At 62.3% G+C, this 16,578-nt stretch overlaps 1 protein-coding gene across 4 annotated transcripts in view; it reads left to right on the top strand.

Moving 5' to 3' along the window:
- The window catches only part of LOC109308487, a 14,759-nt gene extending 7,620 nt beyond the window's left edge, over window positions 1-7,139 (top strand). The window contains exons 7-13 of one of the 4 annotated variants that reach the window (XR_002100629.1): window positions 772-845; window positions 1,397-1,480; window positions 1,598-1,727; window positions 2,594-2,716; window positions 3,371-3,501; window positions 3,573-3,718; window positions 6,480-7,139. Coding sequence is in view for 2 of the 4 variants with exons in the window: in XM_019532806.1 (XP_019388351.1) it covers window positions 772-845; window positions 1,397-1,480; window positions 1,598-1,727; window positions 2,594-2,716; window positions 3,371-3,501; window positions 3,573-3,659 (629 nt within the window). In the remaining 2 variants the exon portion in view is untranslated. Of the gene's footprint in view, window positions 1-771; window positions 846-1,396; window positions 1,481-1,597; window positions 1,728-2,593; window positions 2,717-3,370; window positions 3,502-3,572; window positions 3,719-6,475 lie in introns of all 4 variants that reach the window. The other 3 variants (XR_002100628.1, XM_019532806.1, XM_019532805.1) reach the window with 3 other exon arrangements.
- The last annotated feature ends 9,439 nt before the right edge of the window (window positions 7,140-16,578 follow it).

Genomic DNA, 16,578 nt, shown 5'->3' with positions numbered 1-16,578 from the left:
GTCCTGGAAGCACTGCAATACCAGGTCAATGCATGGAGTGGATGGAGCACGCTCCGGTTCCACCACCCAATACCAAAAAGAATCTGCTCAATATAGACCTCCTATGGAGGACATATCAGAGACAATTACCCTGGGAAAACCACCTGATTGATCATGGTGTCTCCCCTCCCTTATCCCTTGTGACAAATAAAGTGGCCCTCCCTGTACGGCTCCTTGGCCTGGGCATGTGCCAGTGGTCCTGGGGATGGTGCCCACAGCTAAGTGTCTCCATGGACACACGTGGTGAGTGTGGGGTGTGGCAGGCAGGGGTGTGCCCCCAGAGGCCACCTGAGCTGAGCCAACAATGGATTTCGTGGGGAGAGGAGGTGTACCCAGAGGACCGCCCCCCTGCACCTGAGCTCGGGGCCCTATTGTGCTGGGTGCTGCCCATTCACATTGTAAGAGTCAGGCCCTGCCCCAAAGACAGGCCAAGGGCAGGGGAGAGCCTGACTCAGCTTCTACTGGGTGCCTGAAGCCCACCAGGAAATGGGAGACTCTCCCTTCAGTCCACCAGAAGCAGGGCTCGCCTGAGGGGACTGGGCCACGTGGGGTGGTGGGCCGAGCTGGGATCGAGCCTGCAGCTCTGATGGTAGCTGGGGGATGCCAGGAGCATGATCTGTCAGCCCAGCGTGGCAGGGGCTCACGGTTGTGGAGTGGTGTCGTCCTTGAAGCAGCTGTGACGGGAACCAGCCTCATCCAAGTGTCTCCATGTCCTGCCTGCTGTCTTTGCAGAATACCTGCGGGAGGAGGTGGTGGTTTTGCTCACTGCCCAGTTCATCACGCTCTTCAACCAGACGGCCCTGGAGGTGAGGAGCAGGGCGCTGCAGGCAGCTCCCACCCTTCAGCACCCACTCAGACGGGCTCTTGTCCTCCAGAGCTGGGGTGGGGGTGCCTTGGGGTCCCAGCCCCACTCAGAGCCACCCTGGGGTACGTATAGGAAGGGTGGGATGTCTTCTTTAGCCCCTCTGAGGTTCTGGATGTGATTGTGGGGGAGCCCTTTCCTCTGCTTGGTGCCCTGGACTCCTTCCAGCACCCAGCTGTGGGGGGGTGAGGATGCTTCTCTCACCTGGGACGGGTGGCGGGCTCTGAGCCCCTGGCTCCTGGAGACCTGCCTGGTGAAGGTCTCCTTGTGGGGCAGGATGTGGCCATGCCCAGGCAGCAGAAAATGCCGTGCTGGGCAGGGGAGCCCCAAAGCTTGGCCGCACGGCTGAGCAGGGTTGGCAGCCTGCAGGGGAGGGCAGTACCTGTTACCTGTCCGCGCCACGGGCACTGCTGCAGGCAGACTCCTCAGACCCTTCACTGGAGCGTGGCATTTGCCCTGCTGTGGAGGAGCCCCCATGCATCTGTCTCTCTCCAGACCATGGTGACCCCCATCACCCAGCGCTACCTGAACTTCGGGGAGCTGGAGAACAGCATCATGTACTTCCTGTGTGGCATTGAGGTGAGACAGATGCTGAACCCCAGGGTGGGGCATTGTGGGGGACTCATGGTCCTTCCTTCTGCCCTAGCTCCGTGCGCGGGTCCCCACACGATAACCCCACTCCCCTCCCTGCCCCAGGTGATCTGCGGCTTCTTCCTGGTGCGCTGTCTCAGCACGCACCTCCCCGACCGTGTCATCCTGGTCCTGGGGCTCATCATCTGCAATGTGGCCTGTGTCTGGTGCTTGCTGTTTTTGGCTCGGCCCCAAGGTAACTTGCAGGGGCCTGTGTTTGTTTCCTGCGGCCAGGGGTGGGGAGGGTCCCACCAGCCCTGCAGAGGATGCTGTGGAGTGCCTGGTGTCTGGTGGGCTGGCCCAGCGGGCTCCATATTGCAGGGCAGCAAGGGGCTGCATCCCATGCTCCCAGCCTCCTCCAGCCCCATCAACATCCCTAAAGCAGGTGAAAATCCCCCATCACTTCCCTTTCTTGGAGGCACATGCTTGCCTCCCCTGCAAACTCCTCTGCCTACTACTGCTGCTTTCTCAGGAGCTGGGTCAAGTCTGGGCTCAGCTTGGGAGGGCTCAGAGTAGTTCCCCCCCACCCCCCATGTGGTTCCCTTGGAGCAGGCACAGGGAAGGGACAGCCCTGCCCATCACCGCTGCACCTGTCCCCTCCCCACCGGCCTGCAGCCCCCCACAGGCAGGAAGGGCTCTGGTGCTTCCACGGCTCCTGGGACAGTGGCAGCAGCAGGTTGGGGAGTGGAAGGAAGAGGAAGAGATGGGTTTGCCTCTGAGAAGGGAGTGGGGACCTTTACCTGCTTTAGAAACTTCAAAATGCCACTGCACCCACCTCTGTACCCCCGCTTCCATCTCGATGCGCAGCAGAGGCACTCCCAAGGGAGAGGATGTGAGGGTGGGCTTCATGTGTTCTTTTGCTCCATGGCTAAAGGTGGCAGTAGCTGGTACAAGGTAGCATGGGGGGGATGTGCCAGAAGCTGAGCTGTCTACTGCACAACCTGCAGGCCCTGACTTGAGGTCCCTAAGGGAAGTGCCCAGCTCCCAAGGGTCCCTAAGGGTGGCTGCAGCTCCCAAGGCTTCTCCACCTTTGACTGACTCTTTTGTCTGCTGTGCCTGCAGGGAGCTTTGGCGTCCTGCTGGGAGAGCTGGTGGTTGGGGTGTTCTTGCAGGTCCTGGGGCTCCCCTTTGTGGCCGTCTCCCAGGTCTCGCTCTTCTCCAAGGTGACAGCCGAGAGGACACAGGGTGAGCTGTGGGCTGTGGGTTTCCCCAGGCTGCGCGGCACAGTTGCTCGACAACCCCACCATCATTGCCTCTTCTCAGTGGACCCCTCCCCCAGAGTTCAAGCGTCTGCACCCCCTTTGTGCCCAGGTGCCAAGGTGAGGCTGTTCTGGCCCTCCCACCCCCTTCGCTCAGGGTCTTCCTTCAAGTATGCCTGGTTTGTGCCCTGGGGCTCTGCGCTGGGGCCTGGCTTCGGCCCCCAGAAAGCAGGCAGCTGGGGAAGCATCAGGGAGATGTTCTTCATCTCCCTTTGTCAGCAGGCTCCCTCGTTATCCAAATGCACTGCAGCTGGGCTCTCTCAACAAGGCTCACTGCTCCCTCTTAAAGGGACAGGCCTCTCTGTTACGCCCTTGTAGCCAAATCTTTGTCCTACTCACAGACCCTGTGCTGATCCCCATCTTCACAGACCACTCGCTACATGGCACCCTACTGAGCGCGAGGTGATGGGATCCGAGCATCCTTTGGGTCAGGCGAGCCCCGCGGCTCACAGTGTTGATGCAGCAGTATTGCCTAATCTCCCTTGGGTTAAACCCATGTTGCTTTTTACTCTGCTTCTGTTTCCAGCCTCCCCCCTTCCAGACGCAGGGTCTAACCCTTTGTGCTTTTCGCCTGCTGCAGGGTTCAGTCAGGGGCTGCGGCGCTCGGTAGGGGGAGTGGCCACCATCCTGGGCCCGCTGTGGGCCGGAGGCCTGACTGACAACCTCTTCATCATGCTGGGGGTGATGATGGGCCTACTCAGCCTGCTGACGGTGAGCATCTCCCCCCCGCTCCCGGCTCTGATCCTGCGAACTGCTTGCTGATGGCTTTTCTGCTCCCACAGGTGATGGTCGGGCTCTCGTACACCTACCTGGTGGAGCCGCCCAGGGGCTACCTGTCAGAAACGTCCCAGGAGGAGCAAAGCTCATGACCTCTGACCCCTCCATGGGCTGCCAGGGGGACAGCACAGACTGAGGTGAGGTCACTAAGGTGAGAGCGCGTGGGGGCTCCGAGTCAAGCATGCCATTGTGTCTGGGGGAGCTGGCAGGAGCCCAGCAGCCCCTGTTCCAGGCTTCAGCCAGGCAGAGCAATGGAGCTGTCTCCTCCTGGCAGCGCCTGAGTAGGAGGGGGTTTAGGATCACCCCTATAAATTCACTTGTCTGTCTCAAGCAGGAGTTGGATTAGATGACTTCTGGAGGTCCCTTCCAGCCCTGCTTCTCCATAATACAGAATTGTGTGAGGACAGCGGAGAGCACGCAGCAGTGACAAGCTTCAGGCTCCCAGTGTGGGCTGCTATCGCTGCTCTGCAGCGTGGTATCAGAGACAAGTGGGGCTGGAAGGGACCTGCAGAGGTCATATCTAGTCCAATGCCCTGCCTCTGGCAGGGTCATCCCTACCCAAACCATCCCATACAAATACATCATCTAAACGCTATAGTAAAACTATCGGCAACCTTGACGCAACACAAGACATCGCACCTGAGCCTGCCACAGGTAAAGCAGGGGAACCACGGCAGTCAATGTCCTGTTTCTGTAGAAGCTTGTAAATATATGCTGAAGAGATCCCAGGTAGAAGCTATGCCTCCTGCTAGAGAGGAAGGTAGAAACCTCCCCAGTCTGCGCCCATCCAACTAGGGGGTAAAATTTCTTCCCGACACCAAATGTGGCATCGGTCTGACTGTGAGTGGAGGGTCAAGACCCTTTAGCCAGGAACCTCTGGGTTTAAGTTCCAGCAGGAGCACTGGCACAGCCCAGTCAAAGTCCCCAGCCTTGGGTGCAGCTAACACCCAATTCCTCTGAGGGAGGCTTAAACCCCCCTGACACATCTGGTAGAAAGGTGGGGAGGGGGTAACCAATAAAGCCCAGACGCATGAGCAATATCCTTAGTAGAGCTTGGGCACAGCTACACCTAGATCGTCCGCACCAGTGGCTGTCCAACCTCTCCTTGAACACCTCGAGCGATGGAGAGCCCGCAGCTTCCCTGGTGTCTGTTCCACTGCCTCCTTGCTGTAACAGTGAAGCAGCTTTCCCTGGGATCCAAGCTAATCCCACCTTGCTGCAACTTCAAGCCAAGGTGGTACAAACACCTTGACCGGGTTTATCAAGATCTCTTGGCAGCCAGAATATAGGAGGGAGCTTAGGGCATTGCTGAAGGAGCAATGCCACTGGCACCCATGTAGGGTGTTTAATCGGAAGCATTCACAGCAGAAGGTGGATGTACTTGTCCTAACACCCTTAACTCTGCCCTCCGCCTTGTCTTGGAGGTAGTGTCAATCCTGCCCCTAATTCCCTGAGATGTCTATTGCCTATCCCCTTCTCTTGCTCTGTATGACAAACCTCCCAGCCCTGATGTCCGAGTCACAGCCTCCTTCCAGGTCACCTTCCCATTACCCAGCCAGGCCACACCAGGTAGGCGAGGAGAAAGCACGTCTGCTCTGGAAGGAGCACTGATCTGCAGTGGCTGGGCTAAGAACAGCTGCAGGAGCAGGGGTGGCAGGGTAGTGAATGCCATTCCTATCTTTAGAAAAGGCTTTTGGGCTGACTGGAGGAGTTACAGCCCCGGAAGCCCTGCAGCTGTGCCTGGCGAGCCAGGGAGACCAGCATCTAAACAGCCCGTTTGTCTGTCAGTCTCTCATCTTATCTTAGTATTTGGAAGTGTTGGGGGATGAGCGGATGAAGGAGAATGGCTTGACACAATTGCTTCAGCTTTCTAATGGCCCCCACAGGATCAATGAAAGATGAGCAGTGAGGAACGCAGTGTCGCCCTTTGCCAAGAGGGTTAAGAGGCAGAATAAACGGGTCTGTTTAGTTGCTGGCAAACGGCTGACAGCAGCAGTCCTGGTTTTGCTCCAGCTTTGAGGGTGTTTGCCCCATGGTGGCAAAATCTGCCATTGCTGAAATGTTGAGGGAAGGGTAGAGGGACCTGAGGAGGCTGTGAGGAATGGCAGAGGCCTGGTGCCGCTCAGTGCATGGGTAGGGTGAGGATGGAGAACCATGAGGTGAGACCGGCCGGAAGGAAAAGCTGTGGAGGGTTTTGGTGGCCTGATACAGGCTCAGGGTTGGGGGTGTTGGTCGCGCTGCGGACAGCTGGGTGAAGCCCAGCTGCTTGGCCCAGCGGGTAAATGTGGGGGGTGGGAAGAATGGAGGCCCAGACTTGCTCCCATGGGCAGAGGACAGGGCTCTTAACTCAGGATAGAGGGGCTGTGACTAGCAGCTGTCCAGACGAGGCCCAGGTGGCTGGGTGGAAGCTGCTTCCTGCAGCAGGGGAGCAAGGAGGCATCAAGGACGGGCAGGGGCGGCCAGCTGCGTGCATGTGCCCTGGCTGCCCCAGGAGGCTGTGGGGCCACTAAGTCTGGCAGGACACAAAGAGGGGCTGGGCATGCGTGAGGGTGACGAGGGTCCCTAGTCCCAGCAGGCGGAGAGACAACGCCTCTGGCTTTGGGACTGGGTTCAAGCCACATCATTCCCGCCCTGGCCCCAGACACACCTTCCCCTGGGGCAGTGGACGCTGGGGTAGATGGGCTTGGGGTCTGGGAGTCTGCATTTTCACCCTGACCCTTCACCTATGCCCCCTTGCACTCCTTCCCCATCCCACAGCTCCCAGTCACTAGTCCACACAACAGGGGTCCGATCCAGCCCCAGGCTTCTGCCTCGCGCTAGGCCTGGTGCTCTGTGCCACCCCGCCCCGCTACCTTAGTGGCTCCTGGTTGTGCAGGTCCACCCTAACTCTCCCCCCCTCTTCTCTCAGGCAGGTCTCGCTCCGGCTGGCACTGAAGATCCATGGGCCCCATCCTGTTACCCTGGGGCTGCTCCCCTTCTGGGCAGGGGACGGGGGAGTGGGACCAGAGCTCACATCCTTCTGAAGAGCATCAGTGCTGTCGAAATGGGGGAGCCCCCTTCCTGCTCGTCTGGACTGGCACCCCCTGCCCCCATCCCTCCTGGGTGGCAGTCGTCCCCTTCTCCCCCGTGCCAGTGGGGCCACAGCTGCCTGCTGCCTCTGGACAGAGGGCAGGATTCCCTGGTGGAGAGGACAAAGAAGCGGTGCTTCTGGCCTCTGTGTGGGCAGCTGCAGGTGCTGAGGCGTGGACCCCATGGGTGCAGGTCTCTGTCTTTGGTGCTGGATGCCTCTCCCAGGCTGAGCTGCTCCTGGGGGCTGTAGGTGGCTGGGAACTGCCTGCTCATGCCAGGGCTGCGGCATCCGTGGTTAGCAAACTGGTGTTTCCTCTCTTTCACCCTGGGCATGTCCCAGTGTTCCCATCTCTGGCTCCAGGTGGGGGGCTGCTCCCCCCTCACTCCATGCCGGCGGGGGTGGGTGAGGGAGGGCTGGGCCCCACTCTCCCCGTCTCTGTGTCTGTAACGTGCGTGTGTATGCGTGTGTGCAGAGATAAGAATAAACCCAGGTTTAGTGGCCAGGTGGCAGTGGGGCTTCATCCTGGCAGGTCACTGTGCGGGTCAGTGCCCCAACTCTGGTGCACCGGCTCTGTCTGACAGGGCCAAGGCGGGGTCCAGAGGGAGAAGCAGGTGGGTGGGAGACCTTGGGGGGGGTCTCAGGGAAGCCTAGTGCAGCCTGTGCATCTCATGCTGCTGGCTTGGGGTGGTGGGGGGAGCCTTGCAGTGGCTGCAGGGCTGGTATGAGCCATTCCTGTGCCAGCTGCAGGCTGAAGGAGGGCAGTGCCTTGCTGGAAGGAGCAAGGCTGGGTCTTTCAGGTCCGGCTGGGGGCACAGATAGTTCTGCACCCCCTGGTGCTGCTGAGTTGGGGCAGGGGCAAGCCCCCGGGCACTGGGCTGCTGGCAGCTCCTTCAGCTGGCAGCGCTGGGTGAGCTGGGGCAGGCCCGGGAGAGACCTCCCTGAGGCACGCACAAGTTCCTCCGGGGCCCTGGGTGCTGGTTCGGGCTGTGGTTGGTGGCAGGGTGAGCAGAGCGCAGACTTGCCCCTGCAACTGGCTGGAGCTGACCAAGCAGCTGAGCCACCCAGTGCCAGGTAGGACTGCCCGACCCTGGGTGCTGTTGGGCTGGGAGGCGGGTGAGACTCAGCGCAGGACCCCAGGGGCAGGGGCTGAGCTCCGCCTGTTCTGGGGAGAGGCAGGGTGGGAAATGTGGGTGCAGGAGCTCTGGGGTAGAGAGGCTGCCTGGCATGGTGTGTCCCTGCGGGGTTGCCCAGTCTGGGCTCCACACCCCCAAGATGGGACTGGTGGCCCGAGGGAGTTGCTGTTAGAGCTAAGGAGCAGGGTGCCAGCGTCCAAACCCCGGGCTTGGCTTTGCACCACGGGCGATGCCTGCACCCCTCCTTCCTCTCCCCAGCTAGCATCACCCAGTGGGTACCGTGCCCGCCAAGAACCAGCGCAGGGGGGCATCGGGTTGCTGCATGGTGCACTGTGTGCCCCCTCCCTGCTGGCTCCCCCCATCTCTGCTCTGTGTCCATCAGTCGGACTTGCCCCGCTGGGGTAAACCTCTGAGCTGGGTGGCAGACTGGAAGGCCCTAAGGTGTCTCCCAGTGCGCTGGGACTCTGGGCCCACTCCCTGCTGGTCGCTTGCCCTGCTCCCTACCAGCACCCCGCTGCAGGGGCGAGCTGCTCCCAGCCCACAGCCAGCTTTGCTTTGGCTATGGGGAGGAGTGAAATGGGGGTGCACTGGCTTGCAGGGTCTCAGGTTGAGGGAGTTTGGCTGCAGCACTGGCAATGCTGTGCCGCCAGAGGGCACTGCGGCACTGCAGATGGCTGCCAGTGCGGGGGGGAGGGAGGGGCAGCCCAGGGCTCATGGAGGCTGGGACCCGGACTGGTGCCTGAGCCCTGAGTCTGCTCCCGGTCGCTGTGGGGCAGGACCACGGTTAAGTTTTCCCTGCACTGGGCCCTTCCCTGCTGCAGCCTGGGCTAGAGCTCAGCTACTGGGCACAAGGGGCACGAGCGTGCAGGTCTCGGCTGGGCCCTGTGCGAGACGCAGGGGTTGGGGGTTGGCATAGGGGCATCTGAGTGGAGGTGATGCCAGTCCTGCTCCTGGGAGGAAGGGACCTGAGTTAACTTCCCTGGGGCCGGGGGAGCCCAGGTGGTAGCAGCTCGGGGCTGGCATGCAGATAGACCCCAGGCCCAGATGCCGTGGGGATGGGCTCCCGCTGGGCCCATCCTGCTCTATGGGTCTTTTCCAAGGACTGTAACACTGCCCGGGAAGGCTTGGGTCCTGGGCTGTGCCAGGCTGGGGGCCTGCCCCTGGGGACATAGGGGGGAGCTGGGGGGGAGGAAGGAGGGTGCTGCCCTCCTTTCCCCATTCGATGCCCCTCCCCAGCTTGCCCTGCCGTTCACCCTTCCCATCCAACCCTGTGTGGTTGCTAAATATAACCCTGGTGGCAGACGGGGGCTGGGGGGTGCGCGAAGAACGCGCCGGCTCGCTTCACCCGGTGGCCTGCAAGTGAACCGGAAGGCCGGCGTATCGGGGAGGCGCGGGTGGCGGGCCCTCGGCAGCCCCGCGGGGCACCCCGCTACTTGGCATCTGGTCAGGAGCAATGCGGGGTTGAAAGTTCAGCCTCGCCAGCACCCCCCGCGCATGCACACGCTTCCCCCCCCCCCCACTGGTCTCCTTCCTCTGTGCCTTTTGCTCCGCTCCAGCTGGCGTTAACCCGTCTTCCCCCAGCTGGCATGAGACCCGATGCTGTGGGTAGGGAGGGCATGCCGTGTGGCCCGGCTGGGCTGCCTCGCTAGGAGGCTCCATGTGTGGGTGACGGGGGTCTGAGGGGTCCCTGGTGTGTCTGTCCCAGGCTGGGGGGCCGGTGGTGATGCCTGCAAAGGCAGAGACCTGCAGTTGGGTGTTGGGAAAGCTGCCAGCGAGAAGTGTCTGGACGTGGCACAGAGCAGCGAGGTGGCTGAGGTTGGAGAGCCGCTGATTGCTCTTGCCAGATGCCTGGTGCCGACAAAACGTCTCTGCCCCCCGACGGTGGAGATGCCTTGGGCATGCGGTCCAAGGCAAAGGCTGGGATGTCCCAGGCGTGCAGGTCGAGATGACGAGCCCGTGATGTCCCGTGTATGGGTGGCAGAGGTCAGGTGCCAGGCAAAGGGGAGCTGGAGCTGATGCTGGCTTTGGAGGGACATCTGGGGCAGGGGAAGGACGGTGGCATGGGCGCCGGGCCCAGCGGGAGGACGTGGGTGCCAGGCAGTGGGGGCGTGCAGTTCACGGCGGGGTCACCCTGCAGCACAGCTGCCGAGGCAGGCCCGGCTCCCAATCCGCTCATGCTTAATTCATTTGGACGTCGTCTGCAATGGCAGTTGGCTCCAGGCTCAACCTCCCGAGATGGAGCCGACTCCTCCTCCCGCCTGCCGCCCCCCAGCACCCGCCGCAGCCGTGCGCTCTGCCCTCCCCGAGCCCTGGCAGTGCGGGATGCTCCAGCGCAGCCCACCCTGCAACCGGGGCAGTGGGGTCCTTGTCTGGGGAGCCTCCCTGGATGCTGGGCCCTGGCTCTGGGGCACGGGGAAGCAGGTTGTGGGGCAGGGAGCCAGCCATCACACCCTACAGCTTTAAAACCAGCCCTGGCTCCCTCAGCCCAGCCTGCCACTTCCCTGCCTTGAGGCTCTGGCTGCCCACGGCCGTGGCCTCATGCATGGCTGGTCGTGGCTCCAGCTCTCCTGGGGGGGCAAAGACAAGTGCATCCACAGCAGGTCAGGTATCCATCTAATTGGCCTGATAAAAAGATGTCAGCTCTACCATGAGTCCCCATTGCATTTTCTGCACCAGGTCTTTGCTTTACTGTGCCTGGCTCGTGGAGGCACAGCTGCATTCCCTCGCACCCGGCCTGGCTGTCCCAGCATCGGCTGGCTCTGGGCGCTGTGCTGCCTGAGGAAGATGGGGATGCGGTAGCACTGGAGCAGGCCTGCTTCCCCACAGCCCATCAAGCACCTTGCACTGAGCTCTGGGCCTGCCCACGCCCCATCTCTGCTCCAGCCTCTGCAGTTAGCCCCATGCTTGGTGCCAGCCAGAGGCTCTGTGCAAGACATGAGGCAGGTCCTGGGATGGTAGCGCGGCTTAACCAGGGGCGGTTTCTATGCTGGGACATATCCACCTCCCCAGTGCAAATTTATGCGTCGTACTCTGTGTACACAAAGCCGCCTCATGTGCACAGGCATCCTGTATTCCTACAGGAGATATGTGCCTGTGCCCCTAGCTCACACATGCAAGTAGCCCCTCTCTCTGCACATGCACCTTCCCTCCCTATGTGCACGTACATCCCCCTGCTGATGCACATTCATCCGTGACAGACAGCCCCCCGTGCCCCGTGTGCACACGTGTCTCCCTGCCTTCTGCTGCCTGCAGGGCACTGGCTGCTCCAGGCACAGTGCTGGAAGCGGTTTGCATGGTACAGGTGGGGGTTGTCCCCACCCAGCCCGGCTGGAGCCCTCCTCCCCCGCCCTCTCTGCACCCCGCGCCCTGGGCAGTGCAGCACTGGGTGCTTTGTGCAAGCCGGAGCTGGCGCCGCGTGTAGGCACGTGCCCGGCTCTGCGCGCGGGGGGCGGAGAGAGAGGCGCACAGCCCCTCCCGTTGCTCTGTGCCCCCTTGTTCACCCTGGAAGTCTGTCTTCGCGAACGCGGGCTGAGAGGTCATGAGCTGCCGCGGGCCTCTGCTCCAGTGATACGCAGCCGATTCCTTGTCGCTCCCGGGCGGCCCCCGTCTGTCCCAATCACTGTCCCTGTCACCCCGGGCCGGCCCGCGTGCAGCTCAGCTGGGTCCCCGCTGTCTGTGCCTCCCTCCACTTTTACAGGACAGGCTCCCTCCTCCTTCTGCAGGGGTTAACGGGCAGGGCTGGACCCTCCGGGAAGGGGGAGCAGGGGCCTTGTTCCCCAGAAAGCCTGGTCGGGGCAGTCTAGGGCCAGCCCCATGACAGGCACTGGCAGCTGTGGCAAAGGGAAATGAATGCATGGAGGGGCAGGGCAAGACAGGATGGGGGGGCACAGTGGGAAGAGGGCACCTGGAGGCTGTTTGGACAAAGCGGGGTGCTCCAGAGATGGGTGGAGGCTGGGAAGGGGGCAGTCGGTCCCAGGCATTGTAGGGGGTAGCATCGTCTCCACGCCCTGGGCTTGCATGGAGGGGGAAGCAGCCGGCTCTGGGGCTGGTGCTGGTGCTGGGGGAAAGCCAATGCAATGTGGGACCCCTCTTCTCTGGGGCAGGACCCACAGCCCAGACTCTCCTGGGACCTGCTGAAACTTGTGTGACGGGCTAGCTGGCAGTGACCTAGCCCAGGGGTTTTGAAAGGGCAAAAGATGATTGGAGGACTTGGGATTCCCTTTCCGCACCAGTCGGGCCCCAGAGACTCGCTCCCCATGGCCCCTTGGGTCGCGTGGAGGGGGATAAAAGGTGCAGCGTGGGCTGACTCGGGAGAGACCAGCGAGGGAGAGCAAGGAAGGAGCTTCACAGAGCTGGCAAGAGCTGAGCCAGCGGGGCGGGAGCAGTGCCCCGGAAGAGCCTGAAAGAGCAGGACCTGCAGGCAGCAGTGGGACCCTCAGCAGCGTGGCGCGCGGCCGGCAGGAGAGGCCCCCACTGGGCTCCAGGATCCCCGGGAGAGGCTGCAGCCAGCAGGAGGGGTCCCCGCTCCAGCAAGGACCTGAGCAGCGACCTGAGGGGTTCCTGGCAGCGCGACGTGGGGCTCCGGGAAGGTCAAGGCCCCTGGCAGGTGGGAGCAGTGCCCCAGTGGTGGCTGTGGCAGCGTTCCTGCCTACCACAGGGAGCTCTGGGTTCAAGTCCCAGCTGAGGTGACTCGGGGTGAGTGCAATAACAAGAAGCAAATCTTCTTGCAGTGCAAAGGGGCCACTGTGTTTTCCCCCCTCCAGGTACCAAGGCCCTGTGTTTCTTTGACATTTTGCATTTTGTGCCTTTTATATTTCACCAACCCGTATTGTTTGTTCTGCTGTTTGTGTTTTATATTTTGTTAACCCTGTTTTTTGTCAGTGATTGTAAGTGTCTAACCTTTGTTGAATCCTGCCCCCTCGGGGCATTGTCGTGTCCACTATACTCTCTGATTTATGTCTGTTATGTTCCCAGTATTAAAAGGTATATGGTTAAGTCCCCATTGGTGGTCTGACTCTGCTCTATAGGGGAGGAGGGTCCCTTCACCTCCTTCAGCGCTTGTGCACCTGCTTTGATCCCTTCAATTGGAGAGGGGTATCTCTTAGAGTACCGCCCAGGTTACACTTGCTTCTTCCCTCAGTGTCTGCTGCTGCCCCCCACCTTCCTGGTGCTGTCTGGGGCAGGGGCTTGGAGCTGGACTGTGGGGTTAGGGGGTGTCAGGCCCCTCCTTGCTCAGGGCTGGAGGGCTGTAGGATTGAGATCCAGGCTGATGCATTTCCTCCCTTGCATTGCTTCTTCAGCCTCTCTCCCACCACCCCCATGCCCCTGACAAACCCTGTCAGCCCCCCCGCCCCGGTCCTCCATTGTCCCCTTCCCCAGCTTTGGCAGGTGGCCTGTGCTCCTCTCCAGGAGCCTGGCACTGAGTGGGGGGACGGCAGAAGGGGGAAATGTCTGCCTCAGCGGACACCAAACAAGCTACACAGGTTTCCACTTAGAGGGGCCATGAATAAGCTATGCCACACGCGGCTCTGCTGGGGGCTGCGTGGGCCACCCCCTCCTGCTACTGGGCACTGTGGCACGCAGAGGGAGCCAGGGTGGAGGTGTAAGGCCTGGGCTGGGAGCCAGGCAGCAAGGGCTTATGCTCCAGAGAGGAGAGCAGCGTGATGTGCACAGCCCTCTGCCCGGGGCGCGTGCCCTGGGCTTGTCTGGGTAGCGGCGTTGCCCTCCAGGGAAGAGCCAGGACCCTGTCCATGCCAGGCAGGCACCAGACTGGGATAGGGCACGTGTGGCCCCAGGGCGCACTGGCATGGGCAGGCACCAGGGTCTCAAGGTTTCAGCGGGGTGTGGGGTGGCTGGCCAGTGGTGGGCCCTCAGTCCACACCAGTGCAGTGCCCTGTGGCTTCGTATGGCGTTATGAGGTGCCCCTGCTGCCTGAGACCTGGTGGCAGCTCCCACCAGCCAGCCGCAGCTCTGAGACGGCGCTTTCCTGCAGAAACACCACTGCCCTCAGGGCACAGCCACTGCCAGGGCTGGCCCCGATCCCCACCCAGCAGCTCTGGACATGGCACGTCTGGGATCGCGGGCGCTATGCACATCCAGGGTACCCAGGCGCTGCAGTGCAGGGACTGTGGGAGTGTCTCAGAGGGGCTGAGTAAAGCCCCCCTATGAGGGGCTGGCTCCTGGGGCAATGGCTGGGGTCTCGCCCATCCCTACGCGCAGCTCAGGATGTGCATGAGTCTGCAGCCCCCAGCTTGAGCGTGCCTCCCCGGGCAGCCTGCAGCTCTGCCAGCCCCCAGCAGGGGCCAGTCTTGCCCCGGGAATGGGCTGGCATCAGGTCACAGGGCCCCCAGGCTGGGGGTGCCTGGGAGGGTGGGGGCAGCTGACGGGGTGCTGGGGCCCTGGCAGAGCAGGGGTTTCAGTGGTCACAGGCTCAGACCCCTAGCAGCCCCACTGCTGCCCTTCCCATGGGCATGCCAGCTTGGGCACAGGAATGCCACGGCTGCCCCGGGCAGACCCTGCCCATGTCAGCTCAGTCCCCTGCCTTGGGGGGTGACCAGCAAAAGAGGAACTGCCCCCCTCTGAGCTCAGAGACCCCAAAGCTTTCCCTCCTGTCTCACATCCTGCTTGTGCTCCAGGCCCCATCAGCTCTGCCTGGCAGACAGCTGCAGTGAGCAGGGCACTTGGGCTCCTTGCCCTGCCCTCCTCCTCCTCCCCGGGAGGCGGCCTGACCCTGCCAGCCTCCAGCTCCATCAGCATCCCTCAGAAGGGAAAAGGCTGTGCAGAGCTGCCCCAAAGCACCTGCTATTCCTGCCCCCTCCCCCGAGCTCCTCCTGATCCCCAGCCCTGTGTGGGGTGTGAGGATTGCTCTGGGTCCAGGGACACCAGCATCACCTTGGGCTTCTCATCTCTGAAGGGGTAGGGGCAGGCTAGGGATGGCAAGGCCCCTCTTGAGCCAGCCTGAGCTTGGGGAAGGAACCCAGAATCTGGCATTGAGACCCTGGTAGGGGGCATTTGCTGCTAAGCCCAGCTCCCCTTGGTGTGCCTCCCCACTGCAGCTGGCACTGGGGTCAGGGCAGGAGGCAAAGGTGCCCAGGCAGGCCTTGGCTTGGAGGAGCAGGAGCACCAGCCCAGCCTTTTCCTCTGAGGGGCTGCTAGGAGTAATCCTCCTGCTCCTCCCTGCACTGCGGCTGCATGTCAGGGTTTAATTGGGCAACCAGTGACCTGGAAACCTGCCCGCTCCATTGCCTGCAGCTGGGCGCCCTCCTGGCCAGTGCTTCCCCCTGCCTCTCGTTAACATTAAGGGGCATGGGCAAGGACTCCCTCTTCATTGTAGGGCCATGGGCGGGGAGCTGAGAGAGGGTCATTGTGGGGGCTGGTGCTATGCCATGCTCAGCCCAGGACCCAGAGCTGGTGTTGATGTGGTGGGGTCACCCTCCCCTCCCTCCACAGGCCCAGAGAGCTGGAGCAGCCCAGGTGAGAGCTCCCTGGTTATCTCATAAAGCTCCAGTTTCCAGAGCCACGCGATCCAGGGAATAGCTGAGCTTCTGTTCGAAGGTGCTTCATGTTTCCGGCCCCCCTAGAGCACAGAAGAGCTGAGAAATGTGCCCCCCAGATGCCAGGAAGCAAAAGGAGATGTCCCACAGTATGTGTGAGAGAGCTGGCGGCGTCTGAGATGGTCTCGTGGTTGTGGGGGGCCGATGCTTGGGTTTGGCAGTGCTCTGAACCCCAGGGGCACAGCATGGCAGAGACCCCAGCATCAGGCCATGTGTGCTGGGCTTAGGGCAGCAAGTCCTGGCACTCAGGGTCTGGATGGGAGACCTTTCTGGCCAGATACCTGATTCACAGCAGGCAGGCCGGGGTGGGTGTGGGGGGTCAGCCCCACTCCTGAGGCCTGCGGCCTGAGCCCCGCGTCCGCGTGCGGGGGCTCCTGGACCCGTGATTAAGGGGCTTTGACAAGCAGATTACAAATGGGCTCTAATAGGCCCTTAACCTCTGCCCCCCCCAGGGAGCCGGGGGAGCGGAGCCCTTCCTCTCGACAGGAAGCGCTGTCTTCCTGCGCCGCCAGCCGCGGTTGGGAGGGACAGCGAGAAACGAAGCCGTGCGCCTGTCTGAGGCTGTGCAGGGCAAGGTGCGGGGCAGCTGGGGCGCGGGGAGGGTCTGCACCCTGGGGAGTGAGTGTGGCAGGATCCTGGGGGCAGGCACAGCGTGTGGGGCGCAACTGGGGGACGGAGATGCTGGATCCTGCGGGCCAGCCCCTTTCTTACCAACAGGGAAGTGCAGCTGCTTCTGGGGGGGAGCATGCGGCTGTGTCTGCCAGGTCCCCCACACGCAGCGCTGAACTGTGGCTGTGTCTTTGCTGGGCTGTGGCTCCTGTCTCAACATGGGGCGTGTCAGCCGGGCCCCCGCGCCTCTCCCTGCAGCAGCCGGGTTTGCCCCTGCTGCCCGCTCCGGCTGGTGAGATGGAGATGCCTGCAATCGGTGCCCTCCGCAGATCAGGGTGGATCAGCTGGATCCGACCCCAGGGCAGGGCCCCGGGCAGGCGGAAGGCAGACGATGCACTCCTCACGGTTCTTCTTAGCACCAGCCGAGCTCCTTGCTCCTTGGCTCGGTTTGGGGACTGGGCCCAGCTAGCCGGGGTCTCGGGGAGGTTTCACACCACGTTGGGTGGGGTGTGCGGCCTGCTTGGGCCCCAGTGTGGCCTGGGGCTGGTCCCCAGGCCCCCTGCCCGATGCCTTGCCTGGCTCCCGGGCACGGAGGAGCAGCCCCCCCGGGCAGCACCTGAGCTCCGCAGGCAGCGCAGTCTGGGTA

The sequence above is a fragment of the Crocodylus porosus genome, unplaced genomic scaffold (genome assembly GCF_001723895.1).
Source record: "Crocodylus porosus isolate Cpor-Errol unplaced genomic scaffold, CroPor_comp1, whole genome shotgun sequence".
Taxonomy (NCBI): Eukaryota; Metazoa; Chordata; order Crocodylia; family Crocodylidae; genus Crocodylus; species Crocodylus porosus.
Note: the sequence above shows the minus strand (reverse complement) of the source record. Positions and strands in the feature narration are given on the sequence as shown.